Source organism: Piliocolobus tephrosceles, chromosome 2 (genome assembly GCF_002776525.5).
Source record: "Piliocolobus tephrosceles isolate RC106 chromosome 2, ASM277652v3, whole genome shotgun sequence".
Taxonomy (NCBI): domain Eukaryota; kingdom Metazoa; phylum Chordata; class Mammalia; order Primates; family Cercopithecidae; genus Piliocolobus; species Piliocolobus tephrosceles.
The window spans coordinates 161,713,894-161,732,531 of record NC_045435.1 but is presented as its reverse complement, the minus strand read 5'-3'; the positions used below and the strand labels follow the sequence as shown (position 1 = coordinate 161,732,531).

Genomic DNA, 18,638 nt, shown 5'->3' with positions numbered 1-18,638 from the left:
GGCTTTGAAATGGGAAGATGCTTTTCTTGACTATTAAGAAAATTTTAGTTCCCACTTTGGATCATGAACCCACGGATAACTTCCCTTTAACAGTACTGTAAAACTTAATTACCCTCTTTTGTTTGCAGAGTTTACTCGAACTAGAAGTAGATTTGGATAATTTGGAATTAGAAGATATTGACACAACAGATATCAATCTGGATGAAGATATTTTGGATGATTGACTGTAATGCTTTCCATTTACCTGACTAAAAAGATTATTATTATATATAGGTATTGATTGCTACCCTGACCACAGTGCTTCGGACTGTGAGACATTTCTTACATTTTTATATGTAAATACTGTGGACCACTGGGAGCATAATGCCCACATCATCTTAAGAAGAGTTTATGTGCAGCATTTAAATCACTGTGTTTTCCTTGTTAACTAAAACAGACATGGGCTTTGATTTTTTTCATACTATGAGACCGTATCTCATAAAACCTTTTGAATTAATGGAAGATACTTTTGTTTCCTTTCTTAGTAATGAAAATAGGCTTCTAGTTTTAGAAGGCTGAGCCGAAACTACACCCTGCCTAGGGATCAGCCCCACTCTCTTTTCTTTGCATAACTAAATCTGCATTTTCAAATGCCGTCAATCACATTTTTCTTAGAGCTGAATATCCATGCTGTAATTCTCTAAACCCTTTTTTTTTCTTGACCTCATTGCATCATTCCACAGGTCTTGCCCCAATTTTATCTAGCAGCTACCCATTTCTGGAGTCAGGATGTGAAACCTGTTCCTCTGACCTCATTAAGCTGGGGTCTGTCTAAATTACCGTCTATCCTATTTGGTAACACACACACACAAAAACCATACTTTTTAACTGTATACTCATCTAACATGATTCAAAAAAATTCATAACCAGGCACTCAAATATCCTTGTAGCCTAGAAAAGTAAGTAGGGTAACAATTTTTGCTTTCTAGGGAGAATTACAAATTGATACCTTTTAATCTGGCCATTTTTTAACGTTTAGCTCAATATTAACAGAGAAATGTAGTCAGTATTTAGTAAAATAAATGTATTTTTAAAATCTTTTTAGGAAGCTGCAGAATGGCGACTGAGTGCTTCTTGATAAGTTTGCAGTGTTAGTTCTATATAGGCTCCGTTCTGTGCTTCTGTTTTTGCAAAGACCTGTTTAAATTAAAAAGTAAAGTTTTAAAACAATAGGACATATGCTATTTATAAATTTTTCGGTTTTAAGACATCATTAGCATTTCTGTAGTAGCAAAGAGTCCTACTTAAAAAAGGTCTTTCAAATTTCACAATTTTTCCCCTGATTATACACTAATAAACACACATGGACAGAAAAACAATATCCAACACATTTCAAGCAATACTAATTCTAAACACCAGAATTATCCAATTAAGACCCTGACATTGTATTAATATTAATACTTCCTGCTAGATCAAAACAAAAACCATTAGGTTACAGAGAAATCTGGAGGCTAAGAGTTACCAAACTGATTTTTCACTTTAAAGAATATTTTCTCCAAAAACATTCATTGATTATGAACTTTATCAGGTTCATAAAGAAAATCAGTACTGTGGTTTCTCTCTACTCTTCCTAGGATGTCATCACAGGTCATTGTTTCCTTAGTAAAACTTGTAACTGTTTTGCAGCATGCAAACAGTATTACCAGGATAGAAGCCAGTTCCACAAAACCACGTACATTCTGAGTATTAGAAGAGATGAAATTATACAATCTCCTCCCGTTCCCTTCCTGAAAAAATCATCTCAACTCAGTATTTACAGATAAATGTATATAAGCCCATGGTTTTGAGAGGTGTGCAGCTCCAAAATGACGGACAGGACAACTAAGGCTTGGTGATATACAAGCATCACACTCTCCACTTCTTGACACATGCCCATTTCCCCCGATGTGATGTGACCACACAAAGACAGGAAGCTGCTCTGGGGGACGTGTGCTACTTAGTCCTCTACCCTGTCCTGCTGGTGACTTGAACACCTCAGACGCAGCTCAGCCCTTCCAGTGCTCCAAAGAACAAGGGGGCTGCTCCCTGCACTTCGGAACTTCTCTGGACTCCAGCTGCTAGCACCACATCACTCAACCTACTTTACTGCACTCTAACCCCCTCCCCTGTTTCTGTTGTCCAGGCTGAAGAAATAGGGGGACAAATCATACTGATGTTTTCAAGACCACAGATGTCCCATATTCACAAATCTGTAGATGTCCCATATTCACAAATCTGTTTAGTTACCATTAATTATGACCCAATTCTGAATTTTTCCCAACTCCATTACTACCACAAAACAACCAATATGGAAAAAAAAAACTTTACCTTGATTAAATTTATTCCCTCAGCAGCCTGATCCTTGGCCTCTTGAGCCGACTGGCCGTCTGGATGGAGTATGTGATACAGCTGGACCAAGCTGGTTGCATCATCGATTCTGAGAACGAAAGGGTTTAATGTTATCTAGGGGTTTTCTTCATTTGATTCACAGTCCTGTAAAAGTGTGTCCCAACTTCAAACTACATTTCAGACTTTCCTCAGGCTGGGGGTATTGGGGAAGGACCTTCACTTTTACAGTTTCAAAAGCATTTTCGGGAAAATTGACTAATTTAGGCCTCACACCAACTCCGTGAGGCAGGTAGGGCAGGAGTCACTGCAGGAAGTGTCCAATTTATGAAAGTGAATATATTCCAAATGTGGCTATATTCTTTTTGGAAAAAGAGCATCATTTCTCACAGAAACAACATTCCTAATGGTAGATTATTTCCACGCCAGCTCACTTCACCAGCATGTAATAGTCTAACTCAACTCAGAGGACAGAAATACAGCTTCATCCCACATAAGCAGGAGGGTGGTGGTCACAGGGAACTCAAAGTCACTTGCCTCTAAGTGACATCTGCTAACAGAGACAAATGCCTCTACAAGAGCCCCCCTAAGGTTCCAAGGAAAGACTTTCGGGCCACCAGACTATTCACAGGAACGGATTAGTAAAATAACTAGCATCCTAGTGAAGCAAATTTGAAATCATACACACACATCAGACAAAAAGGAAAATTGGGTTCTACATCAGTAATCTGTCTAACTTCAGCATGACACAACTACCTATGAAAAAGCCAGAACAAGAATTCCGTTATTCTGGCTTATACTTCTCAGAAATGTATAAACAATTTTTATCAACATTAAAACTTTCCTAGCAAAACCAAACAATCACTTCTCACACAGCTGACACTTTCCTACCATTTGCCATCTCATCACTGGAAGGCATATAAAAATAACATGCAAAATGCTTGTGCTCTTGAGGCTCTGCTATATATACTAAGTGAACTACTGGCTTCCAGTTGGGAATGGAGGGCTGAGGACACCCTAATTCAGTGCTTCCGCAGCTAGCACTCTGCAGCCTTCCCTGTGTTCCCCTTACCTGAGCTGGGGGATGAAGGGCAGGGTGACAGTGGGAGTAAGTACAGAATTCCTCAAGCCTTGGAAGCCTTAGAGAAATGCTCTGGGCTTATCCTGAGGCTCATGTACCCTAAAGGCCATCTCTTGGGAAAACAGAGCTGTTGGTATAGTAAAGCTTTTCAGGGGGGAAAAAATAAAAAATGTTCATTACAAATCTATTGTGCTTGTTATAATCTAACAAAGTCTACTAAATGTAGCAATGAAATGTCTCCCCAATAAAAAATTAAAATTCCCTTTGGAGCTTAGGCGTGTGGCCTTATAAACAGCTTAACTGGATTGCTACCTGTTGGTATGTTCAGGGCTTCATTAGGTTCATGCTGAAGTATAATGCCTGTGCCTCACAGAACAATTTAAATTTAGCTTAACACCCCACCCATACTTCAAGAGCAAATAAATTATATTTCAAAAAGATTTTAAAAGAATCTCAATATAAAAACTAACAGTGGGACTTGAGTCTGAATAAATGTGTGCAGAATCCTGATTCTTGCCTGAGCTTCATTCAGTGAGGATATGTACCCTCTACTGTCCAGCCTGGGATTTGCAGTAAGCTCACTGATCTGTTCAGAATGACCACAGGAGGGCCTTTACCTAGGAACAGCAGGAAAAGCTAAGTACCCAAACTTCCCTCCCAGTAAGCATGAATTGCTTCAGATGTAAAGCTTACATGTGATGAGTTATATCACTATAATATCATTTATTAATACACCCCAATAAGTTTAATTTTCAAACATTTCTGTATTGCTCTAATATTTTATAAGAACATACTGTTTTAATAATAAAACAACTTCAGAATGATTAAACTCAAGAAACTTTATAAGTGGAAAATTCATTCACAGGAGATAATGCACATGAAGGCAAGTCACTTGAGCATCCCCATCACCACAGCCCCAATTATGGGGTATGAAGGTGTATTTCTGCCCTCTGATTATATTGCACTACGTATGCTGGTGAAATGGGCGTTAGGAATGTTGTTTCTATGAGACATGATGCCCTTTTTCCAAGTATGGGCTGTATTTTATTCTGAAGATAAGTTCTGTGGAACTTTCAGTTCTACATGCCTTACCTTTGTGTATATGGTTTGTATTACATGTTAGGATACTCTGGGAGTCAAAAACTAACAGTCTGAAGGTGGCAATAATCTCAAAACTGTCTTGTAGTTCAGACTTTTGAGTCCAGCAAGGGCTTTTTGTAGAAAGTTGATTTTCTTAATTACAGCCATGCTACTTCCTTGTCATTTTGGCCTTCCTAAATCAACTGATAGAAAGATGCTCAAAAACTATTTTCTCTTCAGTTTTATTACAAGTTGTATTATTATTTCCAGCTAGAAGCCTGGGAGCACACCAGCTTCATGCTAAAATACAACAGATATTTTTTTGTTTCACGCTACTCGGAAAAGCAGCTTTTTTGATGCCTTAAAAATCTTGTAAAAGCAAGGGTATCAAAAGTATTTTCATAAGTTAAAGGATGGTGTTTACTGAAAAGCCCTAGAAATAGTTCTACCAGAAAATAACCACAGAGCTTATTTCTACTTCTTTACATTTCCTATTTAATCCTCCTTTCAGAATCTGGAAAGTTCACCAACCTAGGAGCATTGGTGACCTCAGGGTAAGTTATTATTGAGGGTTTACAGATCCAAAGCCACTTACTCTTTCAAGAGTCTAGCACTATTTTTATGAAAGCAAAAACTAGGAGAGCTAGGTTATACTAAAAGAAAAAATCCATAAACTGAGGTAAGCAAGCACTAGACAGTACACTGTTATCATTGGAAAAATACCATAGCTTAAATACAGATGAACTGTTAGAGCAATAAGAATGATTCTTTCACTTACTAAGATCATACTTACAAATCTCTCTGAATCTGGTCAATCAGCAACCCATCAATCTTTTTATTATTTACAAAATACCACACCATTCCACCAAAGTATCTTGTTGAACGTAAAAGGTCATATTTTCCGTGTTTATCTATATCTTCATAGGTCTTGTGATGAACCTATCCGCATAAAATGCAACTTTTCAGAAACATGAACATAAAAAGAAGTATGCAGCATTATTCAACGTACACTGATTAGCATGAGTGCTGCCCAAGCAAGTAAAACCACGTCTACTTACAGTTGCCTCCATATCATTAACCAATAGGTATCATTTAAACCATTCCTAGTACAGCCCACCTTAGGGGGGAAGGAGGATTCTACTGAGAGAGAATTTTGGCCAGGCACGGTGTCTCATGCCTGTAATCCCAACACTTTGGGAGGCTGAGGTGGGAGGACTGCTTGAGCAGTCCTCATCTCGAGGAAAATTTTTTAAAAAATTAGTTGGGCATGGTAGGCCACGGAATAAGACCCTGTCTTTAAAAAAATAAAAAAGAGAAGAATTTGTCTAAATGACAGCAAGTCTGTGCCTTCTCTACTGTAGAAGTATGTGGCAGCCTGGAGCAAGACACCAAACATTTATAGCCATATTAATTACTTTTTGGCAGGCCAACTATAATTTATTAAGCACCAATTATGCATATAGAGACCACTGGAAATAATGTAGGGCCCACTTCTTGGTCACTATTGGAGAAAATAAATCAAGAATATCTTTTCACTACTCTCCCTTTCCCCTATCCCTCCCATCAACTACCCTATTCTACCAGCTAGCCCATTCCATCTTACTAAAAGTCCTTCAGTCCTCCTTCCAGATTGATCTTCTTAAATGAAGGTTCTGATGGGGGCATTCCTCTGTTCAAAAGGCTTTCAAAGGTCTGCTGACTGAATTCCAGATTCCTCAGCCTAGCATCTGAGGTCACCTTATGATGTGGCTGCATCCACCTTCCTAGCTTAATCTTGAATCACTCCCCTACATATACATGGCATATACAAGCAAACCAGATCACTAGCCGTTTCTCAAGCCTCCTTTTTTCCTGCCTGTTGCTTATACTGTTCTCTCTACCTGAAACACCTCACCCAACTCCACCTGCCACAACATTTCCTGCACTTCTAGAACCCTCCTTAACACCCCTATGAAGGCTTTCTTCAAAGAATTTGTAATCTTCTCTTAATGTCTAGCATTTTAGGCCTGAAGAGATAATTATCTGTATACGTACTAGCACCTTTCCCCACAGCCATATCTGGACTGCTGGCTTTGGCACAGCATACCCTATCCTAGTTTGTGGCATCACCTATACGCCCAAAACAATACCTTACATATAGAAGGTACTAATGAATACTTACTGAGCTGTAAGACAAACACACTGTACTTTGGGAAAAGTTTAGTAAATAATTTGATTCCTATATGGTAAACTTTTTAAAAGAGAATAGACTTTGTCATCAAACTTGGGTTATCAAACTACCCTACCACTTAGTAGCTATGCAACTTTCCGCAAGCTACTTAACTCTACAAGCTTAAATTCCCTCATCTTTAATCAAGGGTGGTTGTGATGATAAAATACATATCTGGCACACATCTGTACTCAACAGATTTTCAGGTATTTCTCTTCCCTTTCCCCTGTATCAAAACTTATAACCAAATTCGTTGAGCTAGATTAAAAGTCAGACTCATAACCATACTTAAGCCTACATTTTAGAAACTAAAATATACTCACCTTGATATACTCAGCGGAATCTGGCTCAAACTGGGCAAAGCAGAGATTGAGGACATCAACATGCCTGTCCTGACTATACATAGTCTAAAAACCACATAGCAGAGTTAGCATCACATGAGAACACTGAAGTTCAGCACCTGTCCTAATGCCATGACAGGCCTGCCCACCCACATACTGGCCACTCTGTGCTCATGAAGAAGCATAAATAAATAACACAGGCTTTGTAATTGTCACACCTAGATTCAAATTCCAGCTAAGCCAATTAGGAGAGAACCCTAGTACAATCCATCTTAGGTGGGAAGGAGGATTCTATTAAGAAAGAAGTCAGCTGGGTGTGGTGGCCCACACCTGTAATCCCAGCACTTTGGGAGGCGGAAGGGGGTGAATCATGAGGTCAGGAGATCGAGACCAGCCTGGCCAACATGGTGAAACCCCGTCTCTACTAAAAATAGAAAAATTAGCCGGATGTGGTGGCGGGCACCTGCAATCCCAGCTACTCGGGAGGCTGAGGCAGGGGAATCGCTTGAGACTGGAAGGCAGAGGCTGCAGTGAGCTGAGATCCCACCACTGCACTCCAGCCTGGGCGAAAGGAGCGAAACTCCGTCTCAAAAAAAAAAAAAAAAGAAAGAAGTCAAGTTACCGTTAGAAATGTTTATCTGGATCAAGGCACAAAGCCAACTGGTTCTACAAATAAATCGCCGCCACTGGCTCTAAAATATAAAACCTAAGTCACCTTACCCTAAGATTTTCTTCCTTGAAAATTATTGGTGTCAAAACTTTACGACCTTCTTTTGGGAAATAAATTTGTATCATCCGGTCCCGTTCTTCCCAAGAGGCTTTGCGTAGTGTGCCACTTGGTTCTCTAACGACAATAAAACGCTCCTAAAATAGAAAAACATAATCAAGGATGCGTTTGTGAGGACTTATTTTTATTTCCTGTGTCCCACTAAGGCCATTATAAGAATAATTTGCAATCAACAATATAAAATGCAATCATGCATATGAGTTCAATGATAATTTTAAACCTCAAAGACTTGGCAAGGTTTGATACTTCCTTCACTAATCACTGCTGTGCATCTGACAATCAGAAATCTAAAATGAAAGTATTCAGTAAGTACCAAGTATGGTGCTAACGTGAGTTCGATACAAAAAAAGCTAAGCTGAGATTCATCTATATGCATTTTAGAGGAAAGAAGTGCTATGACCTTTCCAAACTTTCATTTCTCTACCCCAAAGTCTCATCTAAACAGATTTTACTACTTTATGATCTATGTTTAAAGTCCTTGGGATAAAAGGAAAAAACCCAAGAATGGGGAGTCTTACTTCTACACTTCTACGATTTCTCATATTGGCATGAGACGTAAACATGTCTGAGAGGCTGTCTGGTCCACCTGTCTGGTCACTTTCCGCTTCCAACTGCCAAGTCCCAGGCCATGGGCTCACTTCCTCCTCTAAATTCTACCCACTTTTTATACCATTCAACTGGAAATTTATGCTGGGCAAGATTTTTGGCACCCCTTAGATATTACTGTATACCTGGAAAAGGGCAGGAAATGTGTATTATAATTTTTTGCAATACCCAGAGTGGCATATATGGAGCTTCGCACACTGCTGATAATTGATACACACCTGATTAATGTATAAATTAACCAAACAGTACTGACTCTCAACTTTTCAGAGGTGTAGGAGTCTCTAAATATGTTCTCAAGATAACATAATTAAAACTTTCATCAACAGTCAATCGGAAAAAAAAAGCACATGCCAACGTAATACAATTTTTCCTCAGAAGGATTTTGGTAATTTGAGAAACCTGAATTCCAAGTTCCTTTCTCCCTTTCAAGTTACAAAATACTTCCCAACCAGCCTTCATAGCACTGCAAACATATATTAAAGCATCACAAAACACAAACTGTAATTAAAATTGAAACTCTGTGACTCATGTTCATTATGTCAAGTATACAGATGGCTGGTGTTGAACATAGCTCAAATCATTTTCTAACCATAATTATGTATAATAAAAGATTAATATGGAGTGGACCTTGTCCCAAACTCAGCCTTCTATAGTGTTCTAATGTATTCTGTGGGCTGAACTGTAAACTACTCTCTTTTTATTCTTTACTTGCAAAGGCTCAAATACAAAACTGATATAATTCTAAAATACCAGAGTGCTCTTTTAAATTTGCAATCAAGGAAAGAGGAGCCAGAGAATAACAATCACAACAGAAGAAGTGGTGATGCCTGAAAATTATCTGAGAAACATCTGTCATTCTCACTGAAAATTCTGGAAAGTGAAAATCCTTTAGGATGTCTGAGTTTCTTGGCATCATCAAGAAATTTATAGGACAGAAACATTCTATCTTCTCAAAAAGCTTCAGCTAAAGAAATCCGTCTAACTTAGGCAAAAAGAGTCTCCAGATTCCATTGCCTTGTAGATTTTTATCCATTTGTGGTTTGGGATGGGTTTCTGTCTGTATCTGTGTACCCCTTGTTCTGCCTCAGCATATCTGGAATCTGGAAAATATTGTGCCTATTATCTGCTGAGAAATAGTAGCATCATGACATGGGGCTGGTCTGCATTTCTCATTCCTCTTATAGTGTATCTTCCAGAAGGGTCTCACCCAGTCAGAGGAAATCTGGTTTGGACGCATCAGAGACAGCCAGGTCACATCATCTCTCAAGCCCTTCTCCACATGGTATTTCAAACAAAGATCATTTTGCAAGTAGACATATACTCACCCGGTGTGGTATGCTATATGATATATCAGTAAACACATATTTGGTTGTTTCTGTTCCTTCCAAAATTGTATCTTCAGCTAACACATCATTTATTGGTACTCGCTCTTCCAGAACCGGTGGCATTTTTAATCGTACTTTAGCTGCCTCAACTGCCTGTCTTGTAGCCTAATGAAAGAAAATATTAAGGAAAGCCACAAGGTTACATAACAGAAGGATCATCTGACAAAAGCAGATACTAATAAAAAATGCAAAAAACTTCAAAGAAAAGAAGCTGTAGCCACAAATCAGTGAGTAAAACACCAAACCTGGACTTGTGAGCCCTGGCCTTTGCCTCTGCAATGTGGCTGAGACCACCAGCTATAGGCTCAACCATTATCAAAACCACAAAGGAATGCTTTGAGCAAAGCCAGGCTACAAAACTGCTCGAAACAGAATAAAGGAATGCAGTTTTTGGGTGCTTACTATGTGCCAGATATTGTTCAAATAGTCTCAATGTATTTGGCTCATTTAATGGCCTCAATTACCTTATGAGTTAGGTGCAATTATCATCATCTACATTTTACATAAGAAAAACCAGAGGCACACAGATGTTAAGTAAATTGCTAGGAAATTGCAGCACGGGTATTTGAACCTAGACAACCCAACTTCAAAGCCTATTCTCTTAACCACTGACTACACTGCTTCATGCCATACTGTTAACAGCGGTTACCTCTAGGAGGTGAAAAGGGGGACTTTTACTCTTCATGTAATCTACTACTGGAGAGAGAGATATATATTTTGCTGACTATAAATTACTTTTGAATCAGAAAGATGAGTATTAATGCTTTATGTATTCATACATCAAAGTGTTTTCCACAAAGCACTCAGTACCCATGGTACTGTGGAGGACACTGGTGCCTGGAAAACATCCTGTTTCCATGCAGGATCTCACAATATCCCCAAAGCTTCAGCTCCAAGGCAGATCACAGTAGATGTTTCTCCAGGAGGGAAGCTGGAGCAAGCAGGACAAAGGAAGGGTGCTCAGGCTGGCTTGAGAGGAGAGAGGATACTCTCTGAATACCCAGACCTGATCCATACGCCCTAGTCTGCTCAATTCCAGCCATGCTCCCTGCCCCTCTCTGGCTGACTACTCACATTTCTTTTCTCAGTCCTATGCCTGGTACTACCTTTCACTAGTGCCTATGGAAGAATAGCTATAAGCATCTGGAGGGACCTCTAGACATGTTGTTTAACCCCTTAAAGAAAGGTATTCTAACAATATTTCTGCATTCACGTACCTCTTCCAACTGTGCCTGAGTCATTAGCTTATAGGTTGGTGGCTTCAGTTCTTGTACAGCTGGTTTAAAAGTCTTCTGCAAGTTCAAGCCTGTCATTTTCGTGAGTATGCTTTGAACTTCCTCATCCATAAATGTAGGTTTCTTGGTCTCTGGGCTACCAGATTCTGCTAAAATGGACTTTAGTAAATAAGAAGCTGACAAAAACGACAAGCTAACAAGACCTCTAAATAGAAAAGTAAGTTAACATTAAAAAGCATTAGCACAATGTCTACCCTGGCACTGCAAAATGCTAATACCTATGAGATGCATTCATTCATTTCTTCATTTAAGATTTACTGATCTTTCATTATGATGAGGAGATAGACTCAGTCTCTGCCAAAACAACAGGCTATTAGAGGAAGTAACAGGAATAAAGTAATTAATGTAATAACTGTAATGGTTGCTGCCACTTACAGAGTTGTCTCCTATATGGCAGATATAACATACATTTTCAGGAATGCTTATAACCACTCACAAAATAGGTACTGATAAACCCAATTTCATAAATGAGGATGCTGAAGCCTACCGAAAGACAACTAGCTATTAAGTGATAGAGTCAAAATTTAAACCAAGGTTTGTCTGGTTCTGGATCCTCGATGGTTTCCAATTTATCATAGTGCTCCTCGGTATAAGTGGGAGGTGCGGGGAGACAATGTGAGAGGTATGGTATACAGGAGAGGTATGGGGCTTGGGTGATTGCAGAGGAAGAAACTCAGCATAGCCTGAACTAGGGATGGGCATGACAGGGTCAAAGAAAGCGTCCAAAGAGCCTAATCATGGCAGAGAAAAAAGGGAGGGAAAGTCTAGGCTAAGAGATTGCAGCTAGGAAAGAGAGACTTGGTTCACTGGACATGATACTGAAGAGGCCATGTGGTATCATGGAAGAGCCTTTGACATAAGCAGAGAATCCAATCTTAGCTCTTCCTCATGCAGTTTGCCTACTACTTTGCCTAACTTCTACTTCCATTTCCATTAGCAAAAAAGAAAGAAAAAGTCATTTGTTCCTAGTAACCTCTTCCTCTCCCAGTCCTACAAATGTTGGTATCCCTACAGATTCTGAACGATGTCCTTTTCTCCCTTCTCAGATTCCTACTCGATGATTTCTCCTATCCTCCCGTGACTTCAATTACCTTTATATGCCAGAAACTCTAAAATCTGAATCTCTAGTGAAGATCACCTTCCATCCAATTACCCAAGCTCTCTCATGTACTTGAATACTGCCAAGTCAGAACCCATCAACTTTCCCTTGTCTCAAACCTGCATTTTCTACTGTTCCCTATTTCAGCATCATCCAGTAGATCACACAGGCCAGAAATCTTAGTCATTCCTAAATTCTCCCTGATCCTCCAGATCTAGCCAATAGCAATAGTAATAACAATAGTAATCAAATAGCTGTAGTAATAATAACAGTAATTATAAGAGCTACCATTTATTAGCTATTTACTACATGCCAATACTGACTGAACTAAGTACTTTACACATTCAGCCCATTTAATACAACCACCCATGAGGTAAACACTACGATTATCCCCATTTAAAAAAAAACAAAAACAAAAACAAAAACACTGGCAGAGAATATACTGATTGCTTGCCTTCATAAATCTCATTTTAATCCTCCATTTCCCACTGCCACTACTCTAGTCAAGGCCATCCTCATCTCTTGCATCAGCCTCCCTTTCTCCATTCTGGTCCCACTACAGATCATTCTCCACAGAGCAACCAGAGTAATCTCTTTAAAATGTAATCAAGATTACTCCCAAGCTTAAAATTCACGAATGGCTTCCAACGTCATTTAGAAAAAAATGTTAAGGTGGTCTGCTTACTTACACTATGTCTCTCACTAAGTGATGTGCTCTATGAAGACCAGAACCTTGTGTAATACTCATCTCTGGCACCCAGGGTTCCTTAGGGTATCCAGCACACAGCAGGTGCTCAACACTACTCTCTCCTCAGTCTCACCCATTCACTCAGCTTTAGTTACCATTTTTACTCCGATGTTCCTCACTTTATATCTAACTCCATACTGAACAGTTGACTCTCAAAGTCACCTCAAATTTAATGTGTCCCAAATAGGTTTAATTCTGCCTCCTTTCCCATCTCCTGATCTCATCTACTCCTGCACTACCCCCCCCCCCCCCCCCGGGCCCCAAAATAACGGTTCCTACAATTAATCTTCTCCATCTTGGTGTAAATGGGACAAACCTCTATTCCAGTCAAAAACTTAAGAAACAATCTTAATTTGTCCCTTTAAACTCATATCCAAAGCCTTAATCAAGCCTTATCAATCCTACCTCCAAAATGGGTTCCCAAATATCTGTGCTCAGTCTCATTTCTGGACATCTGCTATTGTCTCTTATGCTTGGGAAGCTTCTCGCTTTCTCCTTAGCATGGCTAACCAGCACTCGCTTTGGTCATATTTGCCAGGAACCCTTCCCTGACCTTCCAACCTAGTTTGACTGCCTCTCCTGTGTGCGTCCCCTATCACAGCTTGGGTCACACTGCACTGCCAATTCCCCATGGACATGAGTTCCCATAGGGAAAGGTCTGTGTCAGTCTTAGTTTGCCATATCCCACAGAGCTTAGCACAGTACTCTGCAAGGAGCGGAACTGAGGCACTGTAGCTGAGTGAGTGAACGAATGAACAGATATGCAGGTGATGACAAACTCCACAGGTACAGAAGGAAGACAGCTGAATCTGAGGAAGCGCTACGATACGTGTCGCAGGGGCTAACGCGTGGTTTTCGCCTGCCAGAAACAGGATCTACGTCTCCCAGAAGAACGCCCCAGCGAAAGTCCGGAAGGTCACTTACCGGCCTCGGAGCTGAACCGGCAGCGTGGCAGCCCCACCTCGAAAGAGCAAGGTAGCGGTTGGAGCAGGCCACCGAGCCAGGGCTGCATTCCAGCCCGGAAACAGACCCTTTCCACGCCTGGAGAACCCCTCAGGAGGTTCCACAGCGACACAGTGGTTCTTAGGGGCGCCATGATTATCAGAGGCTGCTTGCGCCGGAAGTGGCTGGGAGGGATTTCCCAGTCACGCCCGGTTCTTGCAGCATTCTGGGAAATGTAGTCTAGTTAAAGGCGGAAAGGGCCGGAAGTCTTCCGGGCCCTTGTAGATTGTTTCTTCTAAACCACTTATTCACAAGTAGACGGTGTTTATGTCCTTCCCTATGCATAAAGTTAAAACTTACACCTTTTTCCCTATATGCTCTTTTTCCTACCCGTTTCCACCGTTCTAAATAACAAATTTACGGCCAGGCGCGGTGGCTCATGCCTGTAATCCCAGCAGTTTGGGAGGCCAAAGCGGGCGGATCACCTGAGGTCAGGAGTTCGAGATCAGCCTGGCCAGCGTGGTGAAACCGTGTCTTTACTAAAAATACAAAAATTAGCCAGGCATGCTGGTGGGTGCCTGTAATCCCAGCTACTCGGGAGTCTGAGGCAGGAGAATCGCTTGAACCCAGGAGACAAAGGTTGCAGTGAGCCAAGATCATGCCAGTGCACTCCAGCCCGGGTGACAAAGAAAGACTCTATCTCAAATAAACAAACAAACAAACACTCTAGCCTGGGTGACAGAGTGAGGCTCTGTCTCAAATAAATAAATAATTTATGTATTCCACTTCCTGCCCAAAACTTCTCCCCCATCCTCAGGTTTAAATCCAACTACTTTTTAAATTTCTCCATCCACACTGCTCACACGCACCCTAAATCTAACTTCTGATTCCAAGCCCCGATTACCACCACCACCACTTGCCACTGCCAATTCATAACACCTGATTCTCTTGTCTCATTACTTACTCCTTTCCTTTATAGCCCGTTTTACAAATGTTATTTTGCTATTTATCTGCTTATTTCTTTTTCTCACCCCATGAAGACAGTGACTCTACATATTTTATTGCAATATCACCTAGCCTAGTACATCTACGTGCACAGCAAACTTTTGTTGAATAAATGAATGATTAAATGATTCTTCATATTTTTTCCAACTATCCAGGATGTGCAGGTCTTATCCTTCTCTAGACTATAGATTGGTGCCTGTGCTAAGCACTTATCCCAAGGCCTGGCACAACAGGGTGTTAGTAAACTCTTGTTTGAATTAGCTGAATGAATAGACTCATCTTCCAGCCTCACCTATTTTCCCGCAAGTCAGCATTAACATTAACCATGCTGTTTATGAACTCATTCCCTATTTGGGAGGAGAAGGGAGAGCACTAGGCTTGGTGCCTATTTAGGCAAGTCTGCTGCCCTGCACATCCCAATGCTTACACCTACATGATAGCAGGTGTCAGAGACTAGTGGTAGGCTGAATGCAGGTGTCTCCCAGCCCATACCTTTTCTCTGACAATCAACCCTCTACTTTCTTCCCACAGCTGAGAAAGCAGGCCTCAGTGGCTATGTTTTTCCTGTAAACATCCTCCTGGACACAGCTGATTGGACACTTAGTGCAGTATGAATGAATCCATTGGCTGCTGTATTAGCATTAGTTTCCTGTGACTGCTGTAACAAACTACCATAAATATTATGGTTTAAAATAACAGAAATGTATTCTCTCACAATTCTGCATGAGAAATCTGAAATCAGTATTACTGGGCTGAGATCAAGGGAGCTCTGCTCCCTTTAGAGTCTATCTCTGGGGAAGAATCTGCCCCTTGTCTCTTCCAATTTCTGATGACTGTAAGCATTCCTTTGCCTGTGGCTGCATCATTTCAATCTCTGCCTCCATCTTCACATCAGCTTCTCTTCTATTTGTGCCAAATCGTACTCTCTTTTCTTCTTATAAGGCTGTATATGATTGCATTTAAGGCCCACCCTGATAATCCAAGATAATCCCCATTTTAAAATCTTTAACTTAATCACATCTGCAAAGACCATGTTTCCATATAAGGTAACATCCACAAGTCCATGGATTAGAGTGCAGTTATACTTGGGAGGAAGTAGGAGGACATTCTTCAGCCTACCCCAGATGACCAGGCACCAAGCAGTTTTTTTTCTCAGTAATTCAAGCTACGAGACATAGACTAGTTGATGGTGGAAGCTTGAAGTGAGTAACTAAGTATTTAGGGTTTGGGCTGAAGCAGCCTTTTTCAGCAATGTGCCTACTGATGAATGAGCAGGGAAAAGCCACTCTTCAGAGAAAGGCAGGAAAATGGAGCAGATCCTCAGAAGCAGAGATGGGAGAATATGTGTGGAGAGAGATGGAGAAAGGTGCTGTCTTGGCCAGAGAGCTTCCCACTTTCCTTTCAATGACGTCTTTTACTTGGGGTACAGTGAGTTTTACTGACATGGAGGAACCAAGATTCCTGGTTTAAGCTATAACCTTGGACAGATGCCCACATTTTTCAGAGCCTCGGTACCTCACCTGCAAAATGGGCGTAATGACAATACTTATCTTGCAGACTTTGAGAATAAAGTACTTTCAGGATCTGATGTCCCGTGTTTCATAAAGATAGTGTGAGAAGGTTGTGTGGTGGCAAGTCAGTTACTTTGTTTTTTTCTTTTCGTTTTTTTTTTTTCTTTTGAGACAGAGTCTTTCTTACTTTGTCACCATGGCTGGAGTGCATTAGCATGATCTCAGCTAACCGCAACCTCTGCCTCCTGGACTCAAGCAATCCTCCCACCTTAGCCTGCCAAGTAGTTAAGACTACAGGTGCACACCACCATGCCCAGCTAATTTTTGTGTTGTCCAGGCTGGTCTTGAACTCCTGGGCTCAAGCAATCTGCCCACCTCAACCTGCCAAAGTGCTGGAATTACAGGCATGAGCCACAGTGCCCAAGTCAGTTACTTTCTGAGGATGGTATTCAGAGGTACTTTGGTTGCAAGAAACAAATCTTTCCTGAGTAAAACTGAAATGGAAATAATTGGAAGGATACTGAATATCTCACAGAATTTAAGAAAAAGCTCAACAGCCAAGCCTCAAGAAGGACTTGAAAGATGGCAGCTCCAAGAACCCCAGAGGCAGGAACTCAAGAGATCTCTCCAGGAGGTTGCTGTCCTAACGGCTTGGTTCCAATTCCCTGCCTTCCATCTAATCTAAGTTCCTGGTGAGAGAGGCTGATTGACCTGGGTGGGATCCTGTTCACCACTGGGGGTTGGGGAGCATTGACCGTCTGACTGACAGTCCCAAGGCTATCTGGCTGCAGCTACTGTTAGGATTCATTAGGTCATATCTTCAACAGCTCTGTGGAGCAAGGATGGTTTTCTATTATTTGTAAAACAAAAGCATAGTGATGCCTCAGTGGGGAGTGCCTTATCCCACTCTCAGTGATTTAACAGGGTCTGGACTTGTGTTTTTTAAAAGACATTGATTTTATCCCAAGCTTTTAGAATTCAAGATGGGATTTGGGCATAAAAGTCAGGGAGAGGAATGGAGAGAGGAAGAACAGAGCCCAAGGAAGAAAGGTGACAGTCTGGACAATGCAAGAACCCCTGCAGTCTCCAGCAACCACACTCATGTGACTTCTATATAGTCTTCAATTCTCTATCCTTGAGGCCTCCTGAAAGGTCCACATCCACCCCACTTTTGTCTTCACCCAGAGTTTTTATTCTTCTGCCCCCTATTCCAAGTCCAAACCTCTTACATGTTCCCACAGAGACACAAATTCCATGGCCGAAATTCCCCCTCTGTGTGCTGAGAAGGGACGAGTGATGTTGTGGATCCCTGAGGAAGCTTCAGGGGAGGAAGATTCTAAGTGGAGGCATTGGTAGTAGATGCAAGGAGCCTTTGCACCAGGAGGCCAGGAGTTAAGGATGGTTAGAGTGGATATGTTTGGGGGAGAGAATCAGAGAGCCTTCCTGCCTCTCTGTCCCTCTTTTTCTGAGCATTGGAAAGCAAAATCATTCGTTGAGAAGAGGTACGGTTGTGTTGGGAACCACAGGAATGAGCAGTTTGAAGTATCTGCCGGGGCTGGGCATATGGCTGGGATGCAGCCCACTGAGCAGTGGGACAGTCAGTGGCAGCGCAGAAGAGGAGATAATTCCAGAGAAAGAGGGGAAACATTTGAAGACATTCCTGGAAGCCTGTGTGAGGGTGTGTCTGAGCAAAAAATCCTTGAACGATGGTGGGAATGGTTGAAGATATGATGGCCCAAGCCCCTTCCCTCTTACTCAGAGTGCACTGTCTTCTCATCAGCCCTGTTGGTCTTCATGGCAAATGGGTAAGACAGACAGGGTAGGCACTGATATTCCCATCTTTTATATGCATAAACTGAGGCTCTGAAGTTAAGGGTCCTGTCATGACCACCCAATATATTCCACACAGTGACAAGGCTGAACTCTGAGGTACCTGGCAGCTCTTATGATGGAAAAGCTCTGTTCCACATGTGTTCTATGGGGTGAAGAAAAACACCGACACTTCCAGAAATTACATAGACTGACTTCTGAGCCAGAATGTGGCTCAAAAGAGAGAAGGAGGGAGACTGTCCTCCACCACGAGACAATGGGGGCGGATGAGTCAGTTCCTCTAACCCTGGAGTTATCAGTTTATCAACAATTTTCCACGTGACACTCTGTCCTTTTTCTTCTGATAGCATCCATT

General features: G+C 41.3%; 2 protein-coding genes across 4 annotated transcripts in view; one reads left to right on the top strand and one right to left on the bottom strand.

Annotated features, from left to right (window-relative positions):
• COPB2 (COPI coat complex subunit beta 2) overlaps window positions 1-4,204 on the top strand; it is a 36,414-nt gene extending 32,210 nt beyond the window's left edge. For both annotated transcript variants that reach the window (XM_023187867.2, XM_023187866.2), the window contains exon 22: window positions 129-4,204. In XM_023187867.2, the coding sequence (XP_023043635.1) occupies window positions 129-224 (96 nt within the window). In that variant the 3' untranslated portion in view covers window positions 225-4,204. The remainder of the gene's footprint in view (window positions 1-128) is intronic.
• MRPS22 (mitochondrial ribosomal protein S22) overlaps window positions 966-18,638 on the bottom strand; it is a 325,472-nt gene continuing 307,799 nt past the window's right edge. Inside the window, exons 3-10 of one of the 2 annotated variants that reach the window (XM_023187868.1) lie at window positions 13,920-14,163; window positions 11,071-11,237; window positions 9,794-9,958; window positions 7,796-7,939; window positions 7,058-7,141; window positions 5,319-5,464; window positions 2,347-2,455; window positions 966-1,176 (exon numbers count right to left, since the gene is read on the bottom strand). In XM_023187868.1, the coding sequence (XP_023043636.1) occupies window positions 1,081-1,176; window positions 2,347-2,455; window positions 5,319-5,464; window positions 7,058-7,141; window positions 7,796-7,939; window positions 9,794-9,958; window positions 11,071-11,237; window positions 13,920-14,163 (1,155 nt within the window). In that variant the 3' untranslated portion in view covers window positions 966-1,080. Of the gene's footprint in view, window positions 1,177-2,346; window positions 2,456-5,318; window positions 5,465-7,057; window positions 7,142-7,795; window positions 7,940-9,793; window positions 9,959-11,070; window positions 11,238-13,919; window positions 14,164-18,638 lie in introns of those variants that run through there. The other variant, XM_023187869.2, reaches the window with a different exon arrangement.